The sequence below is a fragment of the Myxocyprinus asiaticus genome, chromosome 30 (assembly GCF_019703515.2).
Source record: "Myxocyprinus asiaticus isolate MX2 ecotype Aquarium Trade chromosome 30, UBuf_Myxa_2, whole genome shotgun sequence".
Taxonomy (NCBI): Eukaryota; Metazoa; Chordata; class Actinopteri; order Cypriniformes; family Catostomidae; genus Myxocyprinus; species Myxocyprinus asiaticus.
In genome coordinates, this window is record NC_059373.1 from 12,610,198 (window position 1) to 12,636,555 (window position 26,358).

General features: G+C 37.8%; 2 protein-coding genes across 4 annotated transcripts; both read right to left on the bottom strand.

Moving 5' to 3' along the window:
* Positions 1-6: 6 nt before the first annotated feature.
* kat2b (K(lysine) acetyltransferase 2B) lies at positions 7-12,399 on the bottom strand. 2 transcript variants are annotated; one of them, XM_051664433.1, is made up of 18 exons: positions 11,754-12,399; positions 10,758-10,916; positions 10,119-10,264; positions 7,853-7,939; positions 7,095-7,276; positions 6,024-6,215; positions 5,834-5,931; positions 5,402-5,527; positions 4,750-4,889; positions 3,608-3,816; positions 3,324-3,450; positions 3,090-3,200; positions 2,588-2,731; positions 1,731-1,845; positions 1,569-1,599; positions 1,383-1,446; positions 1,202-1,286; positions 7-1,048 (listed from the first exon to the last, which is right to left on the bottom strand). In XM_051664433.1, exons 1-18 carry the CDS (start codon positions 11,947-11,949, stop codon positions 855-857), a joined length of 2,406 nt encoding a protein of 801 aa, XP_051520393.1. In that variant the 5' UTR covers positions 11,950-12,399; the 3' UTR covers positions 7-854. The 2 variants fall into 2 exon arrangements, with proteins under 2 accessions (XP_051520393.1, XP_051520394.1); XM_051664434.1 differs by having other exon boundaries at positions 10,758-10,896; positions 11,749-12,395.
* A 1,872-nt stretch (positions 12,400-14,271) lies between these two features.
* Positions 14,272-26,149, bottom strand: rab5aa (RAB5A, member RAS oncogene family, a). 2 transcript variants are annotated; one of them, XM_051664450.1, is made up of 6 exons: positions 25,992-26,149; positions 19,211-19,441; positions 18,974-19,125; positions 18,526-18,648; positions 18,339-18,432; positions 14,272-15,987 (listed from the first exon to the last, which is right to left on the bottom strand). In XM_051664450.1, exons 2-6 carry the CDS (start codon positions 19,374-19,376, stop codon positions 15,872-15,874), a joined length of 651 nt encoding a protein of 216 aa, XP_051520410.1. In that variant the 5' UTR covers positions 19,377-19,441; positions 25,992-26,149; the 3' UTR covers positions 14,272-15,871. The 2 variants fall into 2 exon arrangements, with proteins under 2 accessions (XP_051520410.1, XP_051520412.1); XM_051664452.1 differs by having other exon boundaries at positions 26,100-26,142.
* Positions 26,150-26,358: the final 209 nt, after the last annotated feature.

A 26,358-nucleotide genomic window follows, 5' to 3' on the forward strand; every position in this document is an offset into this window, starting at 1 on the left:
ACAAAATGTATTTAACATTGGTTGCTCTAAAGTTTTAATCATTAAATAAAATATGCTGTCTTGAAAACCAAAGGAACAAAGACCTTTATACCCCTGAACTCCAAATGTAGTACAAAGTCCATCTCTTAAGTATTTAAAAGTACAAACATGTTAGAAAACATTGCATGTGTCATTTTTAAATACAAAAGGGTGTTACAGCTATTAAGATGAAGGATATTAAGACTTTGTTGTACAAGGAATGCTTCTCAGTGCAGCACATCGCTTACACACACTGGTACTGTGGTACAAACTGCAAATGTGCAATTTTCTGATTAGAAAGCTTATAAATGCAAGTGTTTACCACAATTAATTTAGGTTAAATAATTAATAAGTGCTTTTTGAAGATACAACATTAGAGTAATTTTTCTTGATTGACTTGTGAGCATGGTACATCTCTACGCCCTTCCCTCCCTACTTAATAAAATATACAGTATTTCATAAAATTGATCTATATAAACAGATTTTTACTATTATTTACATGCACAAAAGCTTGTACACATACACACCAAATTCACGCAGCCATACATACATTCAAACACTCAAGCAAAACTTTTCCGCAATGTTCTGATTTTGGCAGAAGGAACTCTTAAAACAGAAATGAGACTTACGGTCACATATGGTGGTGTCCTGCACATACACACACCAGTGACCCATCACCAGGACTTCATCTAGGGCTTCATCTAGGACAAACACCACTCAACGCTAACGCAGATGGATAAATTAAGCTCTAAAATAAATGCCAAGATAAAGAGGTAGAGAGAAATGGAAAGGGTGGGGAGGGGTGCGGAGAGAGAAAACTTTGCCCCCTAACTGGACTACTTGTCAATGAGGCCTGCCTCTTTGATCTTGGTGTAAAAGAACTTCTCCAGTAAGTTGGCACATTTGTAGTACTCGCTTTCGGGAGGGTTGTACTCTCGACAGTTAGTGAAGATCCTCTGCATGTCAGCCATGAATAGTTTCCGTGTGGTATAGTAACGATTCTTTAGCCGCTCGCTCATGGTCTTCAAGTCTAGATGGGTAAACACACACAAACATGAGGGTTAATTAGTCAAGTAGTCATCTAACAATCTTTGTCTTGGCTCAAAGAATCTCTCTTTCTGAAATCCGATCCATTCAGGCTGAGTTTAAGGTGTACTGTGTACATAAACAGATAATTACGTACCCATAGGGAAACGGATGACTTGGTAATAACAAGGTGCTTCATTCTTCTTCACTGGCTCCATAAAAGGCCATGCATTCTGGTGGGACTGTAAGAGATTGAGAGATAAAGAAATACGTATTACTCATAAACCATGTTCATTTGTTGATTCTGAAACATTTAAACCAGTGCAGACAGCCATTACCTTGACCTGCTGTAGAATATTCTTTAAGGTGCTATACAACTGGTCTGGATCCTTCAGCTCTTTGCTGTTTAAAAGACGACATTCCTTAAACATTTAATTTTATTCTCTTAGAACTGCTCCGAACTAGTTAAGTTACATAAGATATATGTTTAGCTGTGACGTGTTGTAAAATAGTTACAGACTCACCTCTTCCCTAAAGGTTTCCAGCCTGTTTCACCTGTCCACAGACACACACAGATTAAAATATGTGAAAAAATATAGAAAAAACTGCAGTTGTAATAAATGCAACTGAATCTGATGTCATTCAAACAAAAAGAAAAGTAATCAATAAATACAACTGAGACGTACGGATTCCTGGAATGCTCTCTATGGCAATTTGGCGAACTCCCTCCTTGAAACATGACAAGCCAGGATAGACTTTACGGATTTGTGCTTGCTTGCGCTCTATAAGCTTCTTGATGATCTAAAAGAGAGGGTGACATGATGCCTTTAGATGACAACAGAATCAGGAATTTTAATATACTGAGTGAATTCTTTAAAAGGATAGTTCACCCAAAAATGAACATTATTTCATCATTAACCCTCATGCCATCCCAGATGTGTATGGCTTTCTTTCTTCAGCAGAACACAAATGAAGATTTTTAGAAGAATATCTCAGCTCTGTAGGTCCATACAATGCAAGTGAATGGTGATCAGACCTTTGTAGCCCCAAAAATCACATAAAGGAAACATAAAAGTAATACATATGACTCCAGTGTTTAAATCCATATCTTCAGAAGTGATATAATAGGTGTGGGTGAGAAACAAGTACTTTAGACACATTTTCAGATGTGAAAGGGAAACTAAACAGTCACCACATGTGACTTTTAGATGTAAAAGTGAAAGTGCAGATTTAGAGTAAACAAATGGCTTAAATTTGGTTTCTCACCCACACCTATTATACTGCTTCTGAAGATATGGATTTAAACACTGGAGCCTTATGGATTACTTCTGAGTTTCCTTTATGTGATTTTTGGAGCTTCAAATGTCTGATCACCATTCACTTGCATTGTATGGACCTACAGAGCTGAGATATTCTTCTAAAAATCTTCATTTGTGTACTACTGAAGAAAGAAAGCCATACACATCTGGGATGGCATGAGGGTTAATGATGAAAGAATTTTCATGTTTGGTTGTACTATTCCTTTAACTAAGATTTTACATACCTCTTTCTGTTTCTTGATGATGACGGAGAACTCTGTGTAAGGGATGCAGGGGTTGAGCTCACAGCCCATGAGTGTGGCTCCTTCGTAGTCTTTTATGTATCCTACATACTTGGATTTCGGCACTTTAATGTCCTTAGAGAATCCCTGGCATGAAAAAAACAGATATAAGGTAAGACATTGGACATGCTTTCAATGCACTAATCAAAGAGTACCATAGTCATACCATGTTTTTTGGACTTGAGACATAATAACATGCTTGTTTGTTTTACTGTAGCTTTGAGTATCATAACTTACAAAAAAGGTCCTAAACAGTACCAAAAATACCAAAAAAAATGGTACCTGAATGTTGTACATACAGTACATACCATGGTATGTGAAACTGTTAATCATTCTGTATCATGGTATTCCCATATGATCCCATCACTGTACTATGGTACTGTCACAGTACTTCTTGTAAGGGCAGCCTTCCTTAGTTCCGAAACAGCAAATAGAACACACTGACCTGCTTTTTAAAGTAGCCAATGGCATATTCATCAGCGTAGGTGAGAAAGTTGAGGATTTCGTGCTTGATGTGATATTCCTTCAGATGATTCATGAGGTGAGTTCCGTAACCCTTAGCAACGCCAACCAGAATAAACAGATTCACAATTTAGTTCAGTTCAAATTAATTAATGGATCAAATGAAGAGAAGCAACATAGAGGAGGAATGTGAGAAAAGAGGACGAGAATGACACACCTTGACCTGTTCATTGGAGGTCACAGCACAGAACACAATCTCAGTGAAGCCCTGAGTTGGAAACATCCGGAAGCAAATTCCCCCAATAACACGGCCATCTTTAATCAGAGAGAGAGTCTTGTGCTTCCTGTGTAAAAATAAAAAAAAGATGCAATCAGTTCAGTGAATCAAGAGGCAACAGGTTCAGAGTTGACTGTTAGAAGGTCTATCAGAAAAGGTCAAGCTTTGATCAAGGCATAATTTCTTAAGTGCTTTAAGCTCATGATTAAAAGTTGCAAACATACGGGTCAAAGACGAGCCGTGTGATGTATTCTTTGGGCATACGGGGCAGCTGGTGAGAAAAGACATTTTGCAGACCAACAAGCCACATGAGGATCTTCTTATTGGGCTTCTGGTTGAGGGAATTTCCAATGACGTGAAACTCGATGACGCCTCGCCTCTCCTCTAACCGAGCGGCTTCATCACGTGCAGAGTGTGCTGAGAGAAGACTGGTCTGAGAGAGACAAATTCTAATGTTACCTTGTACAATTATTTATTTCAGTCATAATTTCTGTCTTTGGACAAAAATGTCCTTTAAATTTAGTCAGTTATTCTTCATGTCATATTCATTCATTTGAATCCATTTTGAAATGAATGAATACAAAATAGAGATGGATGGCATGAAATGGCCAGTGCTGGGTAGATTACTTTTGAATTGTAATCAGGTACAGATTATAAATTCCACAACTAAAACTGTAATCGGTAATGTAATCTTTTGGATTATATGTTTTAGTTCATCTAATCTTTTGCTTATGTGATGTCACATGCCTTCATGTAAAATAGTCCTGTACCATTTTGACATAAAAATACAAGAAGAAAATACACATCATTATTTATTATCAACAAAAAGAAGACTGGAAGATTTATTAAACGTATATCAGCATTAGGCTGATTAGGAATTAAACTTTTTTTTTAAATCTTTAAAAAATATATATAATATAGATTATGAACAATTTACTGCCACTGCTTGATTATGTAATCATGTACTCAATAAAAGTAACTCTAATCTGATTATGATTATTTTAAAATGTAATGTAATTTAGTTATAAGCACTTGATTTTTGTTATCTGATGACATAATCCAGATTACATGTAATCTGTTACTACCCAGCACTGGAAATGGGGTAAAATTTTGGTCAACTTCACTTGTCAATAATGTGCAAAATGAAAAAATTTTTTGTAACAAACCAAACTTTAACCACATTTTCAAACATTTAGAAAAAAATTATAAGCATTTATTTGTTTATAATGTTTTACTTATTTTATTTTGTTACAAGTTTAACACAGACTAAAAGATTATATTAAATATTATATTAAAAATATTAAAAAGATGGGGTTGATTCCTTTAAAACAGCATCTAAATCCACACACACTCTCTCTTTCGGTACCTCTGGTCCCAGCATGGCTGTAGGGTCTGTAATGGTGGACATGACTTCATTAATAAGCTCCATGGGAATGTCACCAACTACACGAGGTCGTTTACTGTCCTCGTGAGATAAGGGCTCAGAAGGCTTTCGTTTTTCTCCACCTACATACACAAATAAACATGCATAACTTATAAAGGTAGAGTTGATCAAATTTACTTAATCATTTGGGTTGTTTATTGTGATAGCCAAAAAACCTCAGATTCAATCAGGTTTAACATGAGCAAACATCTAAGCTATTTACTACATACAATCTATGATCAGGGTCAGAAATTATTAGATTTTCAGTGGTATTTTATACCTTTATAAATAAATATATAATACTGGGGGCATTTTTGTCACTTTCAATGGTATTTTTGCCATGAGCTACACTAATTTCTGAACCTGTCTATGATAGGGTTTTTTTAATCTGTTAAAAAAAAAATGAAATCCTGCATTTCAATAGAATTACATTAATATATATTAATATAATTTATGTTAGAGAAAGAACTACAACATAACAAATGTAAACTTTTATAAGGTTTGACAAAATCAAGACTATAACTGTATAATGCACATATAAATGGTGTTGTTCTTGGTCATTATGATTATCTAGTCATGCTGTGATGATTATTACCTGGATTGGGCTCCAGAGTGGATGCTGTTTTCCGGGCTGGGCTTACGCTGCCTCCTCCAGCCAGCTCCACAGGGGCGGGGCTACTACTGTAGTACAGGGGATGGGCCACTGGTGGAGCACTGATCACTGCACCAATCAGAGAAATTGTTCAACAAAATCTATGCCTAACCAAAACGAACAGCATATGTTTGCAAAGCCATTCCACAGACAAGACTGAATAAACATCTGACATTAAAGTGATGGACAAAAGGAATGTCAAGGCTGCTCTTTTCATAAAATGAAAGTGGATGGGGACCAGAGACAGCCGTGGTCACCATTCACTGTCACTGTATGGAAACAGCATCATGAACACTCTATTTCTACACTCTATTTCCTTTTTGTGACCCACTGAGGGAAGAAAGTCAAAGAGGTTTGGAACGACATGGTAATCACCTGTGGGAATCTGTCCACCTGATAAACCAACCATGAAGTCTTCGCTCCAGATAGGTGAATTGTGACTATAAACCTCCTCCTCCAGCATAGAGAGAAATCTGTACACAGCACACATACATATTCGCATAAATACAATATCAACCAGTTATTTGGGGTTTTCATGTGTTTTTTTGTGTCCATTTGTGCTTACTTGGGGAAATGTGTGAGAATGAGTGTGCGTTTCTCGGGTGGTAGTTTGTCTTTCTCTTGTCTGGCCTGTTCCAGCAGCTGTTTCCTCATAATAGTGAATACAGAGCGCAGAAAAGTGCGTCCGAAAATCTGCGTGGCCTCGTACCGAGGAAGACTGTCACAGAATTGGGGCACGTTGCAATAACAGAGCCACCTGCAACACAACCAGCCATTAAACTACTAGCAGCAATGCAGTCTGCCAACACACATCCATTTCAATTATGGTTAAAGGGAAAGTTCACCCAAAAATTTGAATTCTCTCATCATTTTCTCACCCTCATGCCATCCCAGATGTGTATATTTTTTTAAGGTTTTTAAGAGAACATTTCAGCCCTGTTGGTCCATACTATGCAAGTGAATGGTGACCAGAAATCAGAAGGTATAAAAAGGACATAAAGTCAGCATAAAAGTAATCCATAAGACTCCAGTGGTTAAATCCATATCTTCTGAAGCAATGTGATTGGTGTGGGTGAAAAACAGATCAATATTTAAGTCCTATTTTCTATCAATCAACACTTTCCCTTTCACTCCCACATTCTGTTGTGGAAGTGACTTTCACTTTCACATTCAGCCACCTACTGGTTGGGGTGGGTCAAAGGTGGAGATTTATAGTAAAAAAGGACTTAAATATTGAGCTGTTTCACACCTATCATATTGCCTCAGAAGACATGGAATTAACCACTGGAGTCTTATGGATTACTTTTATTCTGCCTTTATTTCCTTTTTGGACCTTCTGAGTTCTGGCCACCATTCACTTGCATTGTGAGGACCTACAGAGCTGAGATATTCTTCTAAAAATCTTCGTTTGTGTTCTGCAGAAAAAAGAAAGTCATTCAAATTAGATGGCATGAGGGTGAGTAAATGATGAGAGAATTTTCATTTTTGGGTGAACTATCCCTTTAAATGTTAAACCACAAGAAGGGGTGACAGATTCTTTCCATTTCCATCAACAATTACATTCTGACACCTCCGTTTCTGAGGACAGGTGACCCTAACCTCAAAAACTTTCAGATCATCATTCTACAACAGTCACCTGGTGTAATTGACTTTATAACCAGCTACGTCATCATCAGCTGCCCTTTGCCTCCTTTGCGAAGGCGTCTCTAGCTGCCAGTAGTTGATCTGGTTGAGGAACATCTTTGCGAGCTCCACAATGGTTTGCCTCTCCTTAGATGGTAGGTGGCTAAACTTGTACTGCACAAAGTTATTCACACCCTGCAACACAAACAATACATGAAAAGACTCAGGAGTGACACCAACAACAGGGAGGTCAGGAATGTGTTTCAAGGAGGGAAATAACATTTCATCCTTCTCCAAATGAGGATTGAACAGGTGATGTTGAAAGTTTACACTCTTAATGTATTCATCAAAGAAACAAACAATTCTTTCTTGAGTTTGCATTTATACAAACAAGACCATATTCACAGCGACCTGGTGAAATCAGAACCTGACTGACACACTTGACCTTCACTAAAGTCTTGTCTGAAGGGCTGAAATGGACTGTCTTGAATGCTAAAGGTTGTTTTGGCATGACAGTGTATATATATGTCGCTCTCTCTTTTCGTCTTTCTGATAAGTGCTTCACAAGCAAAATAAATTTCTACCAAATTAACAAAGAAAACAGAGAGTTGTGGTAACCAAATGAATGTTTGTTAAACCTATTTGCATCATTATCAGCCCAAGAAAAAAGAAACTATTGATCTCGTAGGGGCTCTATCTGTATCTGCACCTTTACATACACTGATGCTGGTATAATATTTGAATATGTAGTATGTTGAGTTGAGTGTCTACCTGTTCAATGCTTGGTTTTTCAAAAGGTGGACTTTCCAGGGCCTCCACCACTGGCCGTCCCATCTGCAGGATGCATTTGCGCAGCAACTGAGAAATTTGCAACAAGCAGTGGTTACGAAAACACAATAATAAATTGTATAATGTCTTTTAAATTTTCAAATTGTATATATATATATATATATATATATATATATATATACAGTACTGTGCAAAAGTCTTAGGCACATAAGATGCTTCACAAAAACATTTGTCTTAAGATGGTTATTTATAGCTTCAGCTTTAGTGTGTCAATAGGAAATATAAATGTTAGATTCCCAAACATTTATTTTGCAAATAGAATAGAATAGAAGAACAGGGAGCCCTGCAACAGATGGCATTGCCCCCACGAAACCCCCCAATGAACATTGAGTCAGTCTGGGATTACAAGAAGAGACAGAAGCAATTGAGACAGCCTAGATAGAAGAAATGTGGCAAATTCTCCAAGAAGCTTGGGACATCCTATCTGCCAACAACCAAGAAAAACTGTGTCTTGGTGTACCTAGGAGAATTGGTGCTGTTTTAAAGGTAAAGTTGGTCACACCAAATATTTGATTTAGCTTTTGAAGTCATTAAAACTCATTTTTTTAACCACTCCACAGATTTAATATTAGCAAACTATAGTTTTGGCAGGTCGTTTAATTAGCACATCTACTTTGTGCATGACACAAATAATTTTTCCAACAACTGTTTACAGACAGATTGTTTCACTTTTAAATGACTATATCACAATTCCATTGGGTCAGAAGTTTACATACACTAAGTTAACTGTGCCTTTAAGCAGCTTGGAAAATTCCAGAAAATTATGTCAAGCCTTTAGACAATTAGCTTCTGATAGGAGGTGTACTGAATTGGCGGTGTGTCACAGCATCATCGAACTGAGCTTGTTGTCATGGCAGGCAATCTCAACGCTGTGCATTACAGGGAAGACATCCTCCTCCCTCATGTGGTACCCTTCCTGCAGGCTCATCCTGACCTGACCCTCCAGCATGACAATGCCACCAGCCATACTGCTCGTTCTGTGCATGATTTCCTGCAAGACAGGAATGTCAGTGTTGTGCCATGGCCAGCAAAGAGCCCAGATCTCAATCCCATTGAGCATGTCTGGGACCTGTTGGATCGGAGGGTGAGGGCTAGGGCCATTCCCCCAGAAATGTCCGGGAACTTTCAAGTGCCTTGGTGGATGAGTGGGGTAACATCTCACAGCAAGAACTGGCAAATCTGGTGCAGTCCATGAGGAGGAGATGCACTGCAGTACTTAATGCAGCTGGTGGCCACACCAGATACTGACTGTTACTTTTGATTTTGACCCCCCCTTTGTTCAGAGACACATTATTCCATTTCTGTTAGTCACATGTCTGTGAAACTTGTTCAGTTTATGTCTTAGTTGTTGAATCTTTTTCTGTTCATACAAATATTTACACATGCTAAGTTTGCTGAAAATAAAAGCAGTTGAAAGAGGACGTTTCTTTTTTTGCTGAGTTTATATATAAAGAGGGAACTGTGTTACTACCTTTATTGCATTGTGATACAGAAACAGAACTGCTGACATTTTGTAATTTGTGCATTGAGTCATGCATGATGTGTTTAAAGGAATAGTTCACCCAAAAATGAAAATGTTCTCAATTTACTCACCCTCATGCCATCCCAGATGTGTATGATGTTCTGTCTTCTGCAGAGCACAACTGAAGATCTTGCCATAGCAGTCTCTAGGCATGATCATGGTTTCAAGCTCAATTATACTTTCTAGCCTAGTGCTTGATGCATGTGCAGAGCACTAGAAGGCGCTAGGAAGTGCAATCGAACTTTAAATAATTATCGCTGAAGAGACTGCTAATGTCAAGATTTATAGTGAGAAAGGAGTCACATTTTGGTCAGTTCTCACCAAAAAACCAACTGGATCGCTTCTTACGACATGGATTAAACCACTAGAGTCTTATGAATTACTTTTATGCAGCCTATGTGTGCTTTTCGGAGCTTCAAAATTTTGGTCACCATTCACTTGCATTGTATGGACCTGCAGAGCTGAGATATTCTTCTAAAAATCTTTGTTTACATTCAGCAGAAGAAAGAAAGTCATACACATCTGGGATAGAATGAGGTTGAGAAATTATGATTTTTTTTGGGGGGGGGGGTATTCTTTTAACTTTTAGCTGATCAACCTGACTGTGGAATTGTCAAATTAATTAATAATTCTGGAGGGACAAACTTTTGAACAACTACCACTCACTTTAAAGAGAGAGAAGTAAACTTGTTTAGTGTCAGGATCCTCCTCTTTATGGACACATGTGTACAAGTACTCCACATCCAGTACAATTCCAAGCAGTCTGTTCATCTCTTCTTCTGACACATTCTCCAGGTGTGTCACATGGTCACCTGGCCAGTAAGAAAAAACAATGAAGACCTGCCTACACTACTGCAGAATAAATTACGTGATACGTTTTACAAAACTCCTAAATAAGAAAAAGTGCACACCTTAATTTTTTTACAGCACTATTTTTTCACACACACACACACACACACACACACACACACACACACACACACACACGTTAGTGCAGCTATCATTATGAGGACTCTCCATAGACATAATTATTTTTATACTGTACAAACTATAGATTCTATTCCCTAACCCTAACTCTACCCCTAAACCAAAACCTCACAAAAAACTTTCTTCATTTTTACATTTCCAATAAAACATCATTTAGTATGTTTTTTAAGCGATTTGAATTATGGGGACACTAGAAATGTCCTCATAAACCACATTTATAGCATAATACCCTTGTAATTACCAGTTTGTAAACTAAAATAAAATGTAACCCCCCCCCCCCTTCCAACACACACACACACACACACACACATTTATTACCAAGTGCGTGGCTGCAGCTTCTGCAGGGCTCCTTTAGATTAACAGCAATTAGCTGCTCGGCTCTGGGCGGGGTTGGAGGGGGTGGAGTTGGTGGTGGGTTTTGGCTCTTCCAGCCATTGCACTTACAAGCTCCTTCAGCCTTTGTAAGGAAAAAAGACACTAAAATTACCATATTAGTTATGCAATTTATAGATTGGGGCACTGTAGTTCAGCAAAACCATTAGAATCTTGTGTTTACCTTGTGTATAGAAAAAACAAGAACTGATTCAAACTTGAATGATTTCAGAAATTTAATTATTTACATTATGGTTTATGTTTGCGTCAATAAACTCCTAACAATCATTATTAGCATTCTGTTTTCTAAGATTTTTAACCCCACTGGCCGTCTCGCGAATTACAGCGTGCGCATTTATGGAAACAGAAGGCACCGCCCCCAGCAGTAGACCACGCCCACCCCGCAGCTGTCATCCTGTCAAAACAAAGACACCGCTCTCACCTCTCGAGTAATCAACTTCAGATTGTGCCTCCTATTTTAGCTAAACTCTCAACACCAAAGCACTATGACACTTTAGTTGGACTTGACAAAATATAGTAATCAAAAAAGCGTGCATATATAGTTACATGAAGAAGAAAAAAAAAAAAAAACAATAAATTGACAACCCGCCAAGAGTGCCCAGTTCACGTCATCTTGCCCATTTTGGGCAAACACACAGCGCTATTATCTCTGCAGATCACGGAAATACTTGTGGTTATTGATATATTTTGCAGCGTGCATTCATTGAAATAGTTATTGCACGTAAGTATGCATTAATAATGAAAAAGGATTGCGGACAAAGCAATGGCTTTTTGTGCTGTGCTTGCAAATTTAAGAGTAGGTAAAGTAGGTGACAGCCAGTTTCGTTCATAAGCTTGCATATATCGGGAAAACTATACAAAGCGAACCTCCGCTTTACGCTATGAACGTACGCAATTTTTTTCCGCTCTCACGTACCTTACATGAGGAGTATACACCGAGTTTTTCCAGTTTCTTCGGGCGCGGGGAGGAGCGGAGCTGCGCTTTCTTCACTGCGATCCGCGCAGAGCCGACAGCAGCGCCCGGACATTCTGTTCCGCCGACTCCTGGCGCAGCCGGTGCCGAGCCCGCCGCGCCCACCGCTGGGGAGCCCTGAGGAATCCCGGTGCTTTCCGACATTCCGCGCTCCGACTTGAATCCTCGAAGTCCGCCCGCTGTGATCGCTCTCTCTAGCGCTCAGTAGCGGGATCAGACATGGCGTTCATCCCTGCTTTTTTATTTGACATTGTAAGTCCGCCTTGTCTCCGCTAGGGGAGGCACACAATAAATATCCCGTTATGATTCGGAACGGGGTGCAAATATGCCATCATTTCAAGCATTGCAAGGTCAAATGGATTAAAGGTTGAGAAACTCTTTGAGAAGGCATGCATTATTGCTTCACTGATCCTTTTGCATAAACAACCCGAATCACTGGGCCAAAATCTACTTAAAATGTTCCCTATATGTACTATATGGATGTGAGAAGCTTGCATGAATAATATAAAATCCCTGCTAATGCTTAAAATCATGTCGTATGAATCAGAGTGATACAAAAACAGCCTAAACCTAATGCACTCTCTTTACTAAACAGATGCATATTCATTTAAAGGGATAGTTCACCCAAAAATGAAAATTCTCTCATTATTTACTCACCCTTATGACATCCCAGATGTGAATGACTTTCTTTCTTCAGTAGAACACAAATGAAGATTTTTAGAAGAATATTTCAGCTCTGTAGGTCCATACAATTCAAGTGAATGGTGATCAGAATTCTGAAAGTCCAACAAGCACAAAGTTAGTATAAAAGTAATTCATACAACTCCAGTGGTTTAATCCATGTCTTCAGAAGTGATATATGTATGGGTGAGAAAACGATAGATATTTATGTCCTTTTTTTACTGTAAATCTCCACTTTGACTTTCTTCTTTTGTTTTTTGGCGATTCGTGTTCTACGTGAATTTCCCCACCTACTGGTCGGGGTGGGTCAAAGGTGGAGATTTATAGTAAAAAAGGACTTAAATATTGATCTGTTTCTCACCCACACCTATCACATTGCTTCTAAAGACATTTATTTATCCACTGGAGTCTTGTGGATTACTTTTATGCTGAGTTTTTTTTTTTTTTTTTTTTTTTTGAGATTCAAAGTTCTGGTCGCCATTTCCTTGCATTGAATGGAACTACAGAGCTGAGATATTCTTCTAAAAATTTTAATTTGCGTTCTGCAGAAGAAAGAAAATCATGCACATCTGAGATGCATGAGGGTGAGTAAATGATGAAAGAATTTTCATTATAAATTAAACTTTAAATTAAAGTTGGTCTCCTTTTGATAGCCGTTTTCTTTTTGGTACTTTCCTTAACACCTGTTTGTCATTATGCACTGCAAAATTTTCCTGATCATGAGATCACTGCATGCAATGTCTAAAGGTTGATTTTTTGGTAATTTGATCTAATATTTATTATTTTTTTAAATGTTGCAGATTTATGTAGCTATGAGAATCCCTGAAATTATGACATTTATTTTGAGCCAAAATACTTATTTGTAATTGTCAGTTTTGTTCAAGGTGATTAAATCAGAAGTTTTTCAATGAGTGTCCAATAAGTGAAAGGAAAGTATTTGGGATAATTTGTCAATCTTGATACGCTTTGTGGCCAGACAAAAAAGCACTTTTTCCTTAAAGGTGCACTCAGTAACTTTTTGTTGATGTCATCTTGGACTTACAGTGACACCTAGTGGTGTGGATGCTGCATCATTCAAAATCAATAGTTTTCAGTTACAGATGCCATTGTAGAAATTATCTATGCACAATAAGCCAGGATTAATTTCATCCATGAGTGAAAGTGTCCAATAACAAGACGGTTACTGAGATCAAGCGAGTAGTATCCAGCTGGTCAGGTGATTCTAAATTGGCAGCCCCAATGAGGGTGCCCATGCCTCATGTAGAATAAAACAGCTTTTATAAGGTTACTGATATTACTAGACTCCTCATCTCACGTGAGTGATTATGATTTTATACATGTTTCAAAATCTAATTTCATTTCTTTAGGAGTAAAACTGTTTGAATGGGGAAAATGACTGAGTGCACATTTAAGGTGTGCCTTTAGCCCCATTGTATGCTGTAAATTTATACTTCAGATGTATGTTTAGAGACCTAAATACTGAATATCTTTTAGCAATAAATAAATAAAAAACAGGCAATTGTAAACATTCAGAAGGGTTTTACAGTACAAAATTAAAGTGAAACCAGATTGCAAAATTAAGCTTTTCTGCAATCAACCATGGACTAATACCAGTAATCAGTTCTTGATGGCAAAACAAATAAGTGTTGTGACTCTAGGTACAATTTACTTCTGTGTAAATCTCACAAACAAAAGCAATTACACATGAATCTGCACTGCAATGGGAATTTCACTCTGTAATAAGACAAAAGTTAATTTGGCCCTCTGAACACAGAATATTATCAATACCATTTATAAGAAATTTATTTGATACATTAACAGTAATATTTAGGTAACTGCATTTTTTTTTTTTTTTTTTTTTTCCCTCAAAGGGGAACTCTTTAAAACAAAAGACAAATGTAGCAGCAAATTTATGTGGTACCAGTATCATGAAGGGTAGAAGACTGAGAGAATGTTAAAAGTGGCTGTTGTCTGATACTGGAACAAGCAGAGGAAGAACCATAATAATCTCTTGATGTGTACACTGTTAGTTCTACCAGTGACAAAAACATTGTGAAAGTTTTTTGCTTTTTTATGGAAATTACAAAACAGACCACTAAAGAAAAGCATGTTTTTTTTTTTTTTTTTTTTGTTTTTGTTAATAACACTACATACATTTTTTTAAGACCACCAAGATTATAATTTAATCATTTTGTGAAAAAAAAAAAAAAAAAAAAAATAAGAAACAACTCCAAACCCCTATCAAAGCAATTCCTGGTTACTGTACAATTTTTAATGATTATCTAACTCCCTATCAAGCATTAGTTCTGCAACAGTAAATGGAAAAGACGAATACATTGCAACACCCTATTTACAGAAAATTATTTATATATATTTATATCACTCTGGCTGTACTTGCAAGAGATAATTTCAAGACCAAAAATTAGTGCAAGGCATGGAGTAAGAAACACCTGGGTGAGATACCAGAAAAAGTTAAAATGTTTGGTGCATGTTTGTGGAGGGAGAATTTCTAACATTGTATGCTGTACAAGAGAGAGACAACTAAATGAATGTCACGTTCTTGTGCCTTTTATGCTCTTGCGTGCAAGTGCAGCAACATACTCATTTGTAAGGACGGTGCCAGTAATTCAGAAAAAAACAAAAAAAAAGGAAGGCTTGCTAACTGGTGAGAGAAAAACAAGGGGGCAGGATCTTGGACTTGTGTGTGAGTTAAAGGAGGAGGTGGGCTTTCTGTTGGCAGCAGAGCCTCAGGAAGTGGGCAGTCTGCCACTGCTCAGTGTTGCGGAGACATTCAGAGCCAGGCAGGCCAAAGAAAGAGCAAGAGCAGGGAATTGAGACAGGGTGGAGTAAGGGGCAGAGTAATTCGTTAAATCCAAATAGTCTAACCATGTGTGCAATTGGATAAGGTTAAAATGCTGATTTACCGTTTTTAGGCTTTGTAGTGATACATGCATCCATTATTTTGTAAAGAATATTTCTATAAAACAAAATCATAAAGGTGAAACAGAAGAGAAACGAAGAGACTGTAGAGTTCTGAATTATGCAGAAGGCCTTGCAGAGGCCTCACCCCCTTTATCCTGGTCAGGCAAATGGCATTTGTAGAATTTTTTTTCTGATGGATATCTGTGACAGCATATATAACAGTTTGGAGACAAGGCATGTCTAAAGCATGAATACAGTAAGAGGCCTGGGTCTTTACAGAATACGACAAAACAAAAACACCGCAGATACATGGGCGGGGCAGAGCATTTGTTACAGCATAAGAGAACTGTGGAAATGTGGAAAGCAGAGGCATTTCATTAGTTAGTCAAAACCAAGTTGAAGGGCGGGACCTTGCGTTAGTTGTAGAAGTAACAGAGTTTGGTGAGGGGAGATTTTTTTTGCATTAGTTGCTGCAGCAGGGGGCCTTAGTGGGTTGGGCTGTCTCTGTGAGGTCCACACCCCTGCTCCGCCCACTGTTGGCTCCGGCAGCTTGGGGCTCACTCTTAGGCAACCTTTTTGCTGAGGAGAGACAAAACAATAAGTGAACACTAAATATTACAATTTGACACATCTAACTCTTGAAAAAATATTATGCACAATCACATACAATAAAAATACTTTAAAGGAATAGTTCACCCAAAAATGAAAATTCTCTCATCATTTACTCACCCTCATGCCATTGCAGATGTGTACGACGTTTTTTTTCTCTGCAGAACACAAACAAAGATTTTTAAAAGAATATTTCAGCTCTGTAGGTCCTCACAATGCAAGTGAATGGTGGCCATAAATTTGAAGGTCCAGAAAGGCAGCATAAAAGTAATCCATACGACTCCAGCTATTTAATATATATCTTCTAAAGCGATATGATAGGTGTGGGTGAGAAACAGATCAATATTTAACCCTTTTTTATTGTAAATCTACACTTTCACTTTCACATTTTATGTGGAAGTGACTTTCACTTTGAAATTCAGTCGCCTACTGGTTGAGGCTGGTCAAAGGTAGAGATTGATTGTAAAACAGAACTTAAATATTGATCTGTTTCACACCTATCATATCGCTTCAGAAGACATGGAATTAACCACTGGAGTCTTATGGATTACTTTTATGCTGCCATTATGTTCTTTTTGGACCTTCTGTGTTCTGGTCACCATTCACTTGCATTGTATGGACCTTCAGAGCTGAGACAGTCATTTGTGTTCTGCAAAAGAAAGAAAGTCATACACAACTGGGACGAAACGCGGGTGAGTAAATCATGAGAATATTCATTTTTGGGTGAACTATTCCTTTAAAGAAATGTTATGGGTTCAATACAAGTAAAGCTTGACACTGACAGCATTTGTGAAATAATGTTGATAACCCCTAAAACTTAATTTAGACTCATCCCTCACCTATTAAAAAAAAAAAAAAAAATAGTAATAATTGTAGTTACAGTAAGACACTTACAATGGAAGTGTATGGGGCCAGACCATAATTGTAAAAAATATTTAGTAATATGATTCAAGTATGATAAAATCACTTACTAACCTTATGTTCCTAATCATCTTCCTCGTTCTCATGACGACATAACGGCAATAAACCCTGTACTCTGGTTAACGCTTTAACGTGTAAATCCCTCATTTTATCACACACACAAAAAAATCATGTTAACACATATAATGTTTTTGTTTTGTGGCTATACTTTTGAAACAGAGGGTATTTCAATGTTTATGTACTGGCCCCATTCACTTCCCAAAAAAAGCGAGTGACAGGTTGAAATTCTTGTTCAGGGTAAACAACATTATGCCACAAATTCTATCGATTACGTTTAATTTGTATTGACCAGGAAAATTCCTTTAAATATGTAAAGCCCTGTACACGCATGCAGCAACTTCATCGCTTGATGTCGCTAGTCTCTGTACTGTGAAGTCACTAGTGGGCATTCCTACTGCTGTCGCTATAACGTTATTGGTGGACTGCACATCCCACCATATCTTTTGAAAATCTGATCACAGATGAGGCGTTTTGCCAGTAAAACTAAGATATCTCTCTACTTTGACAAGGATTCAGTTTTCTTGTCCCTAAAATGCACATTCTGCAGGGGAGAGTGTTTTTATATAACCTGCAGCAGCGCTCAATGCATCATATCATTAATAAGATGAACGATCTATCAATGTTCGAATCAAACTCACTCAAACTGCCGATATTTTCTTTTAAATGCATAATTTTTATTAAATCCATGCATGTGGTTACGGACGAATCATATAGAACAGTGAAACCGCTCACAGAAACTTCTCTCGCCCGCACTCGACTCCATTATCTCAATGGAGACGGATGACAGGGCGATCAGGACTCCAACGCAAAGCAGAGGGGTCTTGTATCACCCTGAAAGGCTTTATTTTGCAATAATGACCTGCTGACAGTATACTGTCCCTCTTATTGCAAGGGTACTTACCAAATATATTACATTAAATTATTTTATTACGTGAGAAGAAAGAGACCGTGGATTGATTCCAGAGACATGAAACTAGCACAGCTATGTAAAAAATTGGTAGCCTGGGATAACAAATAACCCTAACCTAACTCTAATAATTTTACAGTTTAATGGTCATTATGTCAAAATATTGGACCACAGAAAGCTGAGATTGACCAATCAGGATAAAGTATTCCAGAAAGCCATGTAAAAACTAATGCATTGGTTCAAAACAGAACTATTTATGCAAAATGCATAGATTGCTTTTATGCTAAAAGCATTTACGAACAAGGTATTACATTAAAATGTATTTGATAAATTAAATAAACAAATATCTGCCCTCTGTTACATTTACAAGACCTTATAAAATGCTCTGGAGCATCTCTTGTTAGGCTTCATTGCTGCTTTTATAAAATCTTACCAATGGCCATGAAGATCTCATTCACGTTCATGGAAGTCTTTGCTGATGTCTCCATGAACAGCAAGCTGTTGTCATCTGCATAAGACTGAGCATCCTGTATGAATACAAAACAATACAGGTGAGGGAGACAGCTAAGGTCAGAACAATAAACTCTCTCTGCTTGGTGTCCTTGTAAAATCATGTATACCTGGAAGTCCACAGCTCTCTTGTTGGCAAGGTCAGCCTTGTTTCCGGACAGTGCGATGACAATGTTTGGGCTGGCCTGCCTCTGAAGCTCCTTAACCCAGTTCTTTGCTCTTGCAAACGACTCCTGAAAAGTGACGAAAAATGGCACAGTAACAGATGCACAAAAGACAGACACATTTTCTTCTACTAAAACTTTAATGACAAAGTTGCTCAAAGACTGGCTGTAAAATATTCATCTTATACAATTTTCTTTTTTTTTTTTTTTTAAGATACAAAAAAAAAAAAAACAATGCCTCTTTCTATTACATCTTCAAAATTTTTACGGAATTGTTCAAAGATTCCATCACAATAATCATTCTGCACCACACTGTAGGTGACTGGAGTAATCCAATAAAATGCATACTAGCAGATTAAGCCACAGGCCATGGGTGCTCAACAATTTTACTGACCTCATTGGTGATGTCGTAAACTACAATGGCAGCCTGGGCACCTCTGTAGTACATGGGGGCCAAACTGTGGTAGCGCTCCTGTCCGGCTGTGTCCCAAATCTCGAACTTCACTGTTGTGTCATCCAAGCACACTGTCTGTGTTAGGAAGGCCGCTGGAACCAGAAAGAGGGTAAGCTGGTGAGAGATCTGGAAAAATGCACATGCAGGAATGCACAAATTTAAACAAAAACCCCCTACCTCCTATTGTGCTCTCCTGAAACTCGTGAAACTGCCCCTTGACGAAGCGCAGCACAAGGCTGGACTTTCCCACAGCAGACTCGCCTAGCAATACCAGTTTGAACTGGCATATCTTATTGCCCGCGTTGGACCCGTTGGGGCGTGTTGCTCCTCCCCTATTGGCCATGACAGTTGTCAATCACCCCGTCTCCTTTAGGTGGTCACACACACTCAGAGCTGTCCCAGTACTGGCTGCACAGGACAACATAATGTAGCATGACCAAAAAAGAGAAATGAAAAGGAGCACTTTCATGTTGACTATAGACACAGATCTTCTCTTCTCTAATCAGAGCTCTTTTACTGGTAATTACTCATCTTGGCTTTATGGCAAAGATAGTAACTAGTAGCTGAAATGGTATCTTAAGTTTTGAGACCTTCTTTTACATCCATATCTGTCATATTTTCTATCTTACAGGTGATTATGTGACACTGTGACAGCCATGCAGTGGATTCAAGCTACGTGGACGTGATTAAGGAAGCTAACTGTTCCAAGCCAATCAAACTTTTTTGGTACTCACTGACTTAGGGTTATGATACAATAAATAAATTAATATTGTATTATAAACTGTAAAATTCAGGGTTCCCATTAATGACCCTTCTGAGTTGGTTCTTTTAAATCTACATCGCGAGTTACAGGCCTATAGCGAGACCAGTGTAGTCCGATTCCCAAACAAATGACTTTTTTTCAGTCTGTTCTTCTGAACTATATCGCGAGATATACAGTGTGAAGAGTGTAGTCCGATTCCCAAACAACTTTTTTGAATTGTTTCTTTTGAATCTACATGCAAAACATACACTGGTCACGCCATAGTCCGATTCCCATACAAATGACTTTGAGTCAGTTCTTTTAAATCTACAGGCCGAAACATACAGTGCGACCAGTGTAGTCCAAATCCCGAACAAATGCCTTTTTTGAGTCAGTTCTTTTAAATCTACAGGCCGAAACATACAGTGCGACCAGTGTAGTCCAAATCCCGAACAAATGCCTTTTTTGAGTCAGTTCTTTTGAATCTACATCACGAAACATACAGTGAGACCAGTGTAGTCTGATTCCCAAACAAGTTACTTTTTAAATATTTTTTAAATTTTTTTTTCTACAGGGCAAAAAATACACGTGGTGCTGTAGTCCGATTCCCAAACAAATTACTTTTTGAGCCTGTTCTTTTGAATCTACAGAGCAAAACATAGCGCAACCAGTGTAGTCCGATTCTAGGGCTGCAACTAATGATTATTTTGATAATCGATTACTCTCAACGATTATTAGAATGATTATTCGACTATTCTGCGATTATTGCAACGATTAATCATTAGCTCTAAACCGATTATTCAGCTTGTGCCTTGACTTAAAAGGTTGTATTAAATGTGCTTACTAACAATAAAGAGGACAAAATTATCTTTTAAAAATACCTCTAAATGACATTCACTGAATTAAAAGGAAAAAATACTTTTTAAGTTTAATTCAGTAAAGAAATTCACTGCAAAAAATCCTATTATCATCAAGTGTATTTGTCTTTTTTTCCCATTTAAAATCGTCTAAAAATCCTTAAAACAAGATACATTTACTTAAGAATCAACATATAAGATATTTAGACTTGCTTTAAGAGAATGTATCTTAAATATAAGTGTAATTATATTTTTTCACTCGGTTATAATTATGTGAGTGCAGTAAAGACAAAATATACTTATATTCAAGATCTATTCTCTAAAAACAAATCTAAATATCTTATATGCTGCTGCTCAGGTGGATGCATCTTTTTTTTTTTTTTAAGGATTTTTAGATATTTTAAAATATTTGTATTTTTAATATTATATTCAACATTCCAAGATAAAAAATATTTTGCACTATAGCTGCTAAAGAAAATGTACGTTGTTTTAAAGGAATTTCAAATATTTATATTGGAAAACAAGCCAAAACAAAAACAAATCAAAAACGTATTTTGTTGCAGTGTATAATGGGGCAAAGACTACCCTCTCTCACCTTTCTGTTCACTTCAATCCATCTTTAACTCACAAAAAAACCCAAAAAAACTCTCTCTTATTAATAAAGCTGCGTATTGCCAATTTTCTTCATGATAAGAAATGCACAGTGACATATATTATGATTCAATAAATCGCGAGCCATCACGTTATAATCTAGCTGCAGCAAGCACGCCTGAGGGACGAGCGTCCTCGTGACAGCGTGTGCATCAGCCGGGTGCAGTTTCAATCTCTCCCCCTTTGATTGGGACATTCGCACAACTCATAGAAGAGGCAGAGACACAGACCACACAGAGAAATGCCAGTTTCGGAGTTTGTAGTTATTTACATGACCTGCTTCTGTATTATTTGAACTTTATTAAAGCTATAACACATTAAATATAACTGCATTAAAGATGGAACGCTGGGGTGTTTCCTTTAAAGACGCTCGACATGCAAGTTTTGCTCCAGCTCCATTTATTCCACAATGAGAGTGCTTCTGTAATTACTTATTTTGTATTTTTGCATCATAATTTCCTCAAACTTTGTGATCTACATCACCTGAAGCTGTTTGGAAAGTTTAGAGTTCATCTGGACGGTGAGCTGTGTAATTCTTCCTCTCCACAATCAGGCACGAACTGCAGTGCTGCTCTCGCGCATCATCATCATTAGAGTTTAATGTGATCTCATGTTATGTTAAATGAGATCAAATGACTATTCGACGATGAAAATTTGTGTCAACGATTTTTTTATTGTCGACCTTGTCGATAACGTTGACTAATCATTTCAGCCCTATCCGATTTCCAAACAAATTACTATTTTGAGTTGGTTCTGTTGAATCTACATTGAGAGGTATACAGCATGACCAATGTAGTCCGATTCCCAAACAAATGACTTTTTTGAGTTGGTTCTTTTGAATCTACAGCACGAGACATACAGCACAACCAGTGTAGTCTGATTCCCAAAGAAATTACTTTCTGACCAGTGTAGTCCGATTCCTGAACGAATGCCCATTTTGAGTCAGTTCTTTTGAACCTACAGCACGAAACATTCAGCGTGACCAGTGTTGTCAAATTTGTTTTTTATTCTACAGCGAGATCATTGTTGCCCGATTTCCAAAAGAGCGACTCTTATGAGCTGATCCTTTGAATCTACACTGCAAAACACATAGCGCTTTCTACTGAACTAGTGGGCCTCATTCATGAACCACGAGCAGAACAAATTTGTGTGTAACTATTTGTGATTTCCATTCTTACAGCACAATGACTCTTATCAGCCAGTTCTTAAAAATGCACTGAACCACAAGTCAATCATTTCATCATGGTTAACTCAACATGAACCAAGAACTTTTACTCTGTTATGTGTAAGGCTCATGAGACTTAAAGTAGTAGTTCACCCAAAAATTAAAATTCTCTCTTCCGTCCAGGGCTCTGATGCTGTTTGAAATGGCCGAACTCTCGCGTGACGTTCGTTCTTCTGTTGTTAATAAGCGCTGCTTCCGAATTCTTGCGTGAACTCACCGACGTGCTTACGTTACGCGACAGCTACGTGATGCGCCAACCGCTGGCAGGAAGCGCTTTTTAAAAGTTAAATGTTTTAATTATCAAATTATTTTATATACAAATGTATCGATTTGCTTCAGAAGATATTCATTGATCGACTGGAGTCGCATGGATTACTTTTATGTGCCTAAATGTGACTTTTGGACTGTCAAAGTGCTAGCACCGTTTACATGCATTATAAGGACCCGACAGACCTCTATCTTCTTCTAAAAATCTTAATTTGTGGGATGGCATCAGGGTAAGTGAATAAAGAGACTTTTCATTTTCGGGAACTATTCCTTTAAAGCTGCTATCTGTAAGATTAACAACAAGTGTTTGAAATGGGTACTGCAGTCCAAATTCAAAATATTGGAGAGTTGTCTGCCCCGCCCCAGACTCGAAGCTCATGCGGGTTGCCAGAATGAGCGAAACTGAAAATGTCTCCAATATTTAACCTTGTTTTACTATGCCTCTGGTCATGGTGGTTTTTAGATGGATGGCGAGGCTTTTTAGGTCGGGTGGAATCTGTTATCTCTGATCCAGATAGTTTGCTGGCTTCCATGGCTGCAGCACGCAGTGTTGTTTGCCTGCAAACTTGTTCAAATCTGGCAACCCGGCAGTGTCTAAATACTATTGGTGGGTGGGCAGTGGGCACGATCATACAGGCCAAAACATAAACACAAAGTCCGGCCCAGAATGGAAACTTAAAAGTAGAATATACTGGCTGTAGCACTGTTATCAGAGAAGCCAGTATTTCAACTTAGCATGTTTCCTAATTCTCTAATGACATATTATGGTCATTTTATAACTTAGTACAGTAACAATATTACATATAGCACCTTTATATAAGAGTGATTTGGACTGTTGTTGATTTGACAATGTGTAGTTAAAGATAGAATTGAGTTTTGTTGTAATTAGTAGTATTTTATAAAAATGAATAAATTAATTAATAAAAGTCTGCAGAATTGCAGTTCTTATTGCCAAATATTTCTTCCTCATACTAAAAGGAATTATTGGAACCGTTAATGTTTTGGAATCGTAAAGAGAAATCGGAACTGGAATTATTCATTTCCTTACAGTTCAGGTCCCTAGTTCCCAAATTTTTAGCAGTTATTTTCTTTATGATGTTTCCAGTCAATGGATGTTTTAAAATAATTTTTATTCGAACCAATTCACTAATAAATTACATTATTACTAATAACGTTAAGTTATCCTTTACTGTCCTTCTGCAAGGAAATTTGTCTTGGACTCGAATGCTGCAGCGATACACAACAAATACCAACACAATACTGAATTAACAATTAATACAATCATAAAAGTAATAATAAAAAATGTACACAAACTAAAAAAGTTTGACTGTTTTCTTGAAGAGAACGATCTACTAACAAATCGAATTTCTTTTTTTTTTTTTTTTTTTCAATTTGGAATGCCCAATTCCCAATGTGCTTTTAAGTCCTCGTGGTCACGTAGTGATTCGCCTCAGTCCGGGTGGCTGAGGATGAATCCCAGTTGCCTCCGCGTCTGAGACCATCAACCCGCGCATCTTATCACGTGGCTTGTTGAGCTCGTTGCCACGGAGACATAGCGCATGTGGAGGCTTCACGGCAACCACGCCCAACTCACCACACGCCCCACCGAGAACGAACCACATTATAGCGACCACGAGGAGTTTACCCCATGTAACTCTACCCTCCCTAACAACTGTGCCAATTCGGTTGCTTAGGAGACCTTTCGAACTAGCAAACTCCAGGGGTGGTAGCCAGCGTATTTTACCACTGAGCTACCCAGGCCCCACAAATCGTCTTGCAAGCGTTTTACTTTAGAAAAGTTTTACATAAAAACAATACCTATGAAATACATAACCTAACTGCTCAAACCCTCTCAGAAAAAACTAATGTCTGTAGCCATGGTAACTCCTTTCAGCACAGAATGTCCTGAGTAAGCAGTCAAAACAAGCATGTCCATTTATTCTGACTAATTGCAAAATGAAACAATTCGACAGCTGGGGCATTGCCCAAAAAAGAAAAAAAAAAAAAACAATGTAGCAAAGAAACAACACATTCCAATTAAATACCTTAGCCTTCTGAATGACTACACAGACCTGGAACCCAAGACTAGACACATAACTACCAACTCAAATGACGGCAGTCAAATTCACGAAATTCAGTTGACATCCATTATTGTGACATTGACCTCATGGCTTAAACTCTCCCTGTCAGAAGTGGACCGTTACTGCTGTTGTGAAATGGGAGAATGCAAAAACAGACCCCAAATGTTTGTGTAGAGCTCTGATCGTGAGCTGTTGCATCATCAAAAGCTGATCTTCCTACAAGAGATCCTAAAAACTTATCTGACATAAGATTCACACAGTCAACAGCAGGATCTCCAATATCTCAAACCAACTCTTGGAAAAGGAAGCCTGGTACAAATATGTCTCGTTTTGGATTGTTTAAAACATGCAAAAACAGTTGTATTCACCATCTGGTATGTATAACAGCAATTACCATAGTGTAATGATGTGAAATTAAATTATGGCCAGAAGTAAAGCAATTAAGATTCAAGAGCAAAACAAGAACAGTGCAGCAATTTGGAATACATTAATAACATGTCATGGCAAGAGAACTATTGGTGGCTTAAATCCTGTTCCATTTTAATGACAGGCTTGAATATAAAAAAACCCATAAACAAACCTGAGACATATTTTTAACCCAGGAAAAGCGACTTAACATTATAGTTAAACTTTCTTTCACTCAAAATGAACAATTCCCCTTTTTCAACACAACCCTGAACCTCAAGCCAAGGAACAAGTTGTCTTGCTCTCTCGCCAAGACAGCCCACTTTAGATCAGGTGCCAAGCCTGTTAAACTACACTGATCATCCATAGACCTGAAGGAACCATAGAATAACACCAATATAACAAGCTAATAAAGATCAGATAAAATACATGATTGTAAGTTCACTTTCAGTCCATCATTCCCAACCAGTCTGCATTCTAACTGGATTCCGCCTAAACCCACAGCTACACATACTCGACGAGTTATGTATATTTTCATATCAATAACAATTTTATACGCGTCTTACGTTGAAGATATCAGATTTTTTTTAACTCTTATGGGCTAAATCGGGAAAAGGGGCCTGTAACATTTTTTGACGGAATCTAGCAAGCTAAAGTGGCTAGTTAGCCTGAGGTGATACGCCAAAGCACAAAACGACATATTCAACGGAGGAATTCGGTGTCTCGTTACCTCAATGCCAGCCGACAGGTCGGGTAAACCGATTTCCGGCGAAGGGGTGCTAATATGTGATAAATACTTTCCTTGTTATTGGGGTCGGTTGGTGCGAATTTTACTGACCCCGATCAAGTCTCCTCCTTTCTTTTCTCTCGCAACTTCCCCTATAGAACCAAAACACAAACAAGCGTTTCCGCCCCTCATGCCACGTCAGATGACACTTCCGCCCTGCAACAACGTACTTCCTGTTAACGGGAGTCGAATTTCAAACTGATTTAGTTTGATAAATGTATGTTCTGTAAAGATTAACCAGAAACATTTTCCCATCTGTTTTTGAGTGGCCGCCCCGTTCATATATGTATATATATATATATATATATAT